Raw genomic sequence first — 7,672 nt, 5'->3', positions numbered from 1 at the left:
TTAAAAAATCAATTTCTCATAACTCTTTATATTCCTGAAAAATGTGATCCCATATGTCTTAGACAAAAAAAGTAAACAAAAAATCAAACCCGAAAGGAAGGATTTAATTTCATAAGTATAACAAACACCATTTAGAATTTGCTCAAAATGTGAAATTTTTTTCAACTAAGCAAATTTCCTCTTCACCTGCCAGCCGAAAGCTTGCCTTTCTTGGCGCCCTTCTTCCTCGAGCCACTAGATTCCGGTGCCTCTGCCTCATCCACCTTCTGCTCCGCCTCCAAGATTGCCAACTGCAGAAACGTGTCCACGACGAAAGAGTGAATGTTAGCACGCGCTGATTCTTGAAATCAACGGGTGAAAGCAGAGGAGACAATGTTACCTCATCGAGTATTGGTTTCAGCTCCTTGTACCTCATCTTAGCAAGATCAAATCCATCTTTACGGAGTTCCTGCAGCACCAAACCACCTTAATCCAACAACACAAACGGAATGCAAACATAATATTTTCCTTTCGTAATATGTAAAACTCAATCTGGACCATCGATCTTTGTATGATCCACGCTAAGACTGACCTTTCCCGTGTGCTGTGTATGCTCATAAGCAGCCATTTGCCAGTACATATCCGTACGTTTGTAGAAGTCCTTGAGAGACTCCCCGGGCTTTACATATAAAGTTTAAGAACGAAATCAATTTAGAAACATATATGCAAGATTTGGCGACATAATGAAGTAGCTCAATATGGAACGGGTTGCAGCAAGTACCGTTGGCGTTCTCTGTGAATCAGAAAGGCCGAGGGTGACTCTGATTTGTTCAATCTTGATCCGTCTCTCCTTCCTCCGGAGGGTTTTTCCTTCTCCCTTTATTATAGCAACGGCATCCCCCATCTGTAGCAGCAAACGCAATAAGAAACAAAGCACATTTTTGTCTCTGTAAAATCTAGAAGTGAAAATAGCATATTTTTCAGTGTTCTATTGACATGAGAAAATACCTCCACATCTCCATCCTCAGATTTGTCGCTGTCATCTTCACTGCCAGAGTCTTCATCTTCACTATCATCTTCATCTTCGTCTTCATCCTGTTCTTCATCATCTGATACTTCAATCCATTCTGATTCAGATGACTGTACAAAACGGATACAGAAGGACTTCAGTACAATGGATCCGAACACGATACGGAACCCAGACACGTAATTAAATAGCATGAGCAGGATAGAAACGAACCGGAATGATGCACTTCCACTCATCCAGTTTACTAAGGTTGAGTGCATACATATCATCAAGAGTGATCTCTTGATCCTTGATTTCCATCATGCCACCGTACAAATATAACATATCTTTTCCAACGACCATACATGAATTGATCCGTCCACAAGGTTTCACTATCTGCAAACAAGAGTTAAATAGTTCAATAGACAATTCATCAAACACAAACGTAAGGCAAGGGAGGACAGATGCTTATAGTAATAAACCTCTGGTAAATCAGATTCTTGCACCGCGAATTTCTTGCTAGATCCAGATACTTCTTGGTCATCAACAACTGTTACTTTTTTATGCAAACTAGCAGATATATTTTTTACGTCAACATCCATATCAGCATCATCATCGGAATTTTCATCTTCGTCAAGAGATGATATATTTTGCCTTTCTGCTACTTTCATCTCGTCAGAATCCTTCTTTAACTGTAGAGACATGAACCAAGGGAGGAGTCAGGCATGTGGATACGTCGAGACAACCATAAGAAGAGCTGGCATTTGGGAGCTCTCCCAACAACAATACCTTATGTTTCGTTGCCTTCTCCTTCCGCAGCTCCAACGGATACCTTTTTAAGACACAGAACAAATCATCATCGGTTCAGCATCCTTAGCAAAGTAAAGGGATGACAGAATGGCAAGAAATAATAATTATATCTGAATTTATTAGCAAGCAGATCATACCAGCGATGGTTGTCAAGTTGGAAACCATAAATCTCATTTAAGAACAAGCTTATCATTAAGTCACCTGTGCAGAAACGTGGGCCAGATTTATAAGCTTAATTGACTCAAAAAGGACAAAGTCTAGTAGTACTATTTAAAGTTCTTCATTCAGCAAAAGGGAAAAAAGGAGGATTAAGTACTAAAAAGAGAACAATAAAAAACTAAACCTCAAAAATTAAGGTTGCAATTTTACTATCACTTCATCTAATCTAATCTATGAGGACATACATGTACTGTATAATGCAGATTATACTTTGAAATCTAGCTGAGGCCATACATATGATTAAACGTAATTCGTACCCCAATTGTAAATCTAACGTATCGTAACTACTTCATGGGAAAGCTCAGTTCCAAATACTATACTTTTGTTGCTGAAAGCGAAGGATTTAAATCAGCTAGGCGATAATTTTTTTTTTATAATATCGACCTTCCATTTCCATGTCAACCACTCCTCCAAAGAACAGTGCCCTCTTCTTATGGACAGCCATAGAGAAACCAGCACGAGGTCCAGGAGGCATCCCAGTCTTCTTGACCTTTTACATGAGACATAAAAGAAGTATTAACATAGAAAATACACCAAAAAATGGCCAGGCACAAAAACAAATATAGTCATTGATTGGACTATTTTTAACTTTATCTTTCTGCTTCAAAGCACATATTTTAGGTTCTGCTTCTATCAAATTGAGAACATATCACACAATAGGTCACATAGAACTCATCCGTATCAAAGATTAACTGAAAAGGAGTTATCTTTAAAAGGTAGTAGTATTTTTTTTAAAAGTGCAAAAGTGTATTATTAATAGAAAAAGAGTATCTAAGAGAAACAAAGCTATCAAGTATTAACATGTAACAGCAATCAAAAGTCATTCTGTAACTGTGAATCATATTTATTTCGCAAAGAAAGTGAATAATTAGCGAAGGAAACGTAGATACCTTATTCCATTCCCAGGTTTTAGGATCAAGGCACCACATATCTGAATGAACATTTCCCTTTTCTGAGACTTTTTTGTCTGATGATGAAACCTCTTTTGAGTAGCCGCCATATAAATAAATCTGGGACAAACAGTCAATTATAAGAATGTTAGAATATAGTAATAGTATATTATAAACTCAAACGATTGAGTTCAAACAACATTGGTATAAAACAACTAGGCTAGCTCTACAACCAACAAATTTGACATCTATTATGGAGTATTTAATGTAGACAGAAAGAGTGTCCTTTAAGCTAATATATTATTGAATCGGCATGCATCACTCACCTCATCTTGGTAAACAACAAACTGGAATCCACTTCGAGAACTAGGCCACAAGGATCCTGGTCTAGGTTTTATCTCTTGCCACTACAATCAAAGTGATAATTGCCTTAAGTTAACAATCTGAAATTAAGCAAGCATCAGAGAACATATGCTGAAAAGGTCAAATTACAAAGATAACTGATACAATACCTTATACTGATCCAGATCGAATACATGCAGATCATTGTAGTATCTGCAGTAGGGTAAATATTTTACAGATAGACGAGAAAATATTAAGGAATATGATTGGGAAGAATTTAAAGCAAATCCACACTCAATACACATAAATCGAGTTCACTATGCAAGTAATACCGCTCATAATTGTTTGATACAACTTTCATGCTGACATAAATCGAGTAGTCCATATTGAAGTGATAATGTTGTAGAACAAGTATTACAAGAGCACAGAAAGAACCGGAAAACTACCTCACTTCTCTAAGAGTATCATAAAATCCTCCAAAAATTATGATTTTGTGCTTGTACAGTACCTGCAAAAGAATGAGAACACAAATTCATTATGACATTTCAATTCTCATAACTAAAATTCTCCAAAGTTAATGCATGTCAAATCAGAAAGCTCCAGCTTACCATTCGGTGACCTGATCGTGGACTAGGGCAACCTTTATAGTTCAGTTGCTCCCATTGATTTGTTTTCAAGTCCAGCACCCAAAAATCCTATAAGCACATTTCAGAATCAAAATTCCATATTTACAAAAGCTTCATAATACCCAGCAATCTATACCTTGTAGTGATGAAAACGCTCTTGATTTGGAGATGTAAATTCACCACCTGATTGCATCATTCATTCAGAAAACAAGATCAATGTAGTTTATCTATATATAAAAGATATAATTACTCTTGCAGTCTCGTTATACCATAAATATAGAGACAGTTCTTCCATGCAACTGCCTGATGAGCACTTCTAGGGGGCGGGCTATTGGGGCTCGAAATTAACTTCCATTCTTGCTTTTCCACATCAAACCGGTAAAGATCACCATAAACGAATGTCTGCATCCACAATAATCACCTCAAACTCATTACTTGCAAGAAAATAGAGGGATCTTGCTTTTCACCTCATCTAATATCTCTGAAATAAGCCAGTTTACCAAATACACAATTCAATATAATCGTGACATTTGTCATGAAAACCAACACCTTCACTTCCTCAATAGTCAATACCAGAGCACCACTTATAGACAAAGTATGTCTGAGCTCATGCCACATATAAAGTTCGGAACTTGACTTAGGCTTCAGACTCAATTGGGTCAATTCTCCAATTTCTACTGATATATAACAATAAAGAAAGAAAGAAACCTTGTTTCCATTGTAAAATTCACCACCATAAAGCACGAGTTCGGTCTCTTTCAATGGATTAACAGTTAGCTGCACGTACAAAAAGAATTCATACATGAGTTTACAATCCAATTACAAATTAAACTTGGCACAAATTGAAAGAGGCTGTACCGAACAATTTGATCTTGGAGATGGTGCTGGGACATTATCTTCGACATGAACTTCTTTCTTTTTGGCTTCCTCTTTTTGTATACTCAACTGCAGGCATCAGCAACCAATTCCAAGAAGCCATTTCACAATCATTCAGCAGAATCCCAATGGAATTGAATAAGTGTGAAATTAATAAACAATCAAGTGAAAGAATGGTTTTTTGGAGAAAAAAAGGCATTGATATTTGAAGGAGAATGTAGGTATACCAAAATAGCATCGATGTCATCTTCGGGAGAGACTTTTTTGGACTCACGTCGCGCCTTTTTCACCTCGGCTTTTGCAGTCTTCTTTTCCGTCTTCTCTTTTCCTTTCCCGGGTTTCTTCGTTTTCTTTCCCATTCTTCTCTGCTTCAGCTGCTGGCGCTAGTTGCTGCTTCTTCTCTCACTATTGATTGGATTTGGGAGTGTAGCCGTCTCTTCTTTTTGGCTATTTATTTCGCGGCGGAACTTTAGCTTTAGGGGTTCAATTTTGTATTCTTGATTTTGGTCTGTGCTCTGCTTCTTGTTTCATACAGTATGTAGGAGTATTTTTCAGTGTACACATTTTTATGATGTAAAGGCAGATATTTTTCTTATTTAAATTTTAATTAAAATATTTTTTAAAATTATAAAATTATTAAAACATCCAAAATTACATAATTGAAGTAAAAAATTAGTGAGTGTGTGGTGACCCTATTTCTTTAACAAGAATTAAGAATTAAACACAAAAAATACTCCATTTTTCTTCATTGAAACCTAGCATTAGCCGTTGGTGTTAAAAACTTTCTTATTTAACTTTGATTTTTAAAAAAAAAAGAAAGAAAAGGAAAACGATGTGTGTTGTCCCTTCATTTGACGATTCAACGTGTGCTCATGCATGCACATGTGTGCGCACGACCTTGTAAGTTCGTGCTTCAGTATTGAGCATTCATGCTCGCATGTTGAGCACAATACTACACCCTGTAAAAGTGTCACTTTCTTTATTGAGTCATTTTTTCATTTGTACGATAGATTTCTTTTTTCGCGTAAAACACTGCTACTTTCTTTATTGAGTCATTTTTTTGGTAATAAATCTGGGTAACACCCGAAACAACTTAACGAATATAAGAAATACCTAATCTATCATGAAGAAGCCAACTATGAATGCCTTGTGGTGTCATCTCTAGAGCGTGGAGTCCTCTACCAAACCCATAAGCAAAATGTGACAAATAATGGGCAGCAAAATTCTCTTCTCTATGCACATGATGGATGGCCACTTAATCAAAATCTTGAATTAAAGAACGTACCTTTTGCATAATGGCTCGACAACTAATAGTGACATCATAACGTTCCAAAATCATTGATACTCCAACAAAGCTGTCACTTTCCACCTCTAACTTTCTAAAACCTAAATCCTTTGCCGGTTGTAGACCATATAAGATGCACCAAAGTTCTGCAGTTAGGATGGAACACTTCCCAATATTAACAACAAATCCATGTCTCCAAACACCTAGATCATCACGAAATAATCCTCCACCAAAAGTCCGTCCTGAACCTCCTTCTAGAGAGGCATCCGTGTTGAGCTTTAAAGTGTCTCTCAACAGTGGCCGCCAACTAACTAAGATAGGAGGTCGAGAAATACCTAGAGCTTTATCGCCCACTATCCGAGCCTCCACCACCCATTTGGCCATATTAATGATCTCCATCGTCACAACTTCGGGTCCTCTCCTAATTCCTTTGAAAATAAAGTCGCAACTCTTTTTCCAAATGTGACAACATCCTATTCCAAAAATTAAACTCCATCTAAGACCATTCCCCGTCAAACTCTTAGAGCTAATATTCTAAATCAGCCAATCCATTAGACTCAACGACTGCTCAAAGAATCTTTCCTCTCATTTATACGATAGATTTCTTTCTTCGCGTAAAACACTTCTGCTAAGTATTTATTCAAATGTTTGGTGAATTGAGGATTTATTTGAAGGAATTAAAAGAGCATTAGATATCAATATTATATTAATCAATACATTAAATTTATATTTTTAATTGTTCTTATCAATTAAATTTGATCCATGACTATTAAAGATCAGAGCCTTGCTAATCCAGCAAGGGCTATCTGCAGCTTTGGAGAAAAAGGAGACCGATCCGAAGGCCAGGGAAGGGTTTGATGAAAAGGCGAAGGCTAAGCTAGCTGAGACCCACGCTAAGGCGCATAGTGTGATGATTTTATGCCTTGGTGATAAGGTATTAAGGGAAGTTTCAAAGGAAACTACAGCAGCTAGAATCTTGGCCAAACTAGAGGGCTTGTACAAGACAAAGTCTCTAGCTAACCGGATGTGTATGAAGCAGAGGCTGTACTCGTATAGATTCTTGGAAGAGAGAGGAATCAATGAGCAGTTAGAAGAGTTTAACAAAGCTGTGAATGATCTCGAGAACATTGATGTTTAGATCAATGATGAAGATAAGGCAATCATGCTCCTAAACGCCATGCCGAAGAATTATGATCACCTAAAAGATGCAATGGTGTATGGAAGGGAAAAGACTATCACCCTCACTGAGGTGCAATCAGCTCTACGTGCAAAAGAGCTACAAAAGGGAACTGTAAAATCTCAAGAAGTTATCTCTGAGAGTCTTCATGTGAAGAAATTCAAGAAACATAAATTCAAGAAAAAGGTTGATGAGGGAATGTCTGCTGCTCCAGAACAAAGGGAGACTAGATCTTGTCACTGGTGTAAAAATCTTGGGCATATCAAGAAAGGCTGCTATGCATGGAAAAGAAGCCGGTTGAAGGTAATTCTCATCCCACCTCTGATTGTGTTGAAGAATGTGCTACCCCAGAAATTGTAAATGTTATGGAGAGTGGTTTGAATAGTGTGTGGATTATGGATTCTGACTGTAGTTTTCATATGTGCCCCAACAATCTTGGTTTCATGACATGAAAGAGGCTAC

The 7,672-nt window shown here is 37.2% G+C and overlaps 1 protein-coding gene across 1 annotated transcript; it reads right to left on the bottom strand.

The window, feature by feature from the left end:
• On the bottom strand, positions 1–5,275 carry LOC121779851 (kelch domain-containing protein 4-like). The gene is made up of 20 exons (XM_042177308.1): positions 4,976–5,275; positions 4,731–4,817; positions 4,581–4,649; positions 4,142–4,274; positions 4,009–4,055; positions 3,855–3,941; positions 3,693–3,754; positions 3,417–3,459; positions 3,231–3,311; positions 2,905–3,024; positions 2,399–2,504; positions 1,933–1,996; positions 1,775–1,817; positions 1,468–1,677; positions 1,220–1,381; positions 988–1,119; positions 761–883; positions 572–658; positions 380–448; positions 1–290 (listed from the first exon to the last, which is right to left on the bottom strand). The coding sequence occupies exons 1-20, from the start codon at positions 5,105–5,107 to the stop codon at positions 183–185; spliced, it is 1,965 nt and encodes a 654-aa protein (XP_042033242.1). The 5' UTR covers positions 5,108–5,275; the 3' UTR covers positions 1–182.
• Positions 5,276–7,672: the final 2,397 nt, after the last annotated feature.

This window comes from Salvia splendens, chromosome 19 (assembly GCF_004379255.2).
Source record: "Salvia splendens isolate huo1 chromosome 19, SspV2, whole genome shotgun sequence".
In the NCBI taxonomy this organism is placed as follows: domain Eukaryota; kingdom Viridiplantae; phylum Streptophyta; class Magnoliopsida; order Lamiales; family Lamiaceae; genus Salvia; species Salvia splendens.
Note: the sequence above shows the minus strand (reverse complement) of the source record. Positions and strands in the feature narration are given on the sequence as shown.

Bases quoted from the DNA above. Each gene is read 5' to 3' on its own strand.
- LOC121779851 (XM_042177308.1), bottom strand. From the start codon at position 5,107: ATGGGAAAGAAAACGAAGAAACCCGGGAAAGGAAAAGAGAAGACGGAA. The intron at 3,312-3,416 runs GTATTGTATCAG...CTTTGATTGTAG, and splicing joins TCGATCTGGATCAGTATAAG to TGGCAAGAGATAAAACCTAG. The intron at 291-379 runs GTAACATTGTCT...ACGTTTCTGCAG, and splicing joins TGAAACCAATACTCGATGAG to TTGGCAATCTTGGAGGCGGA.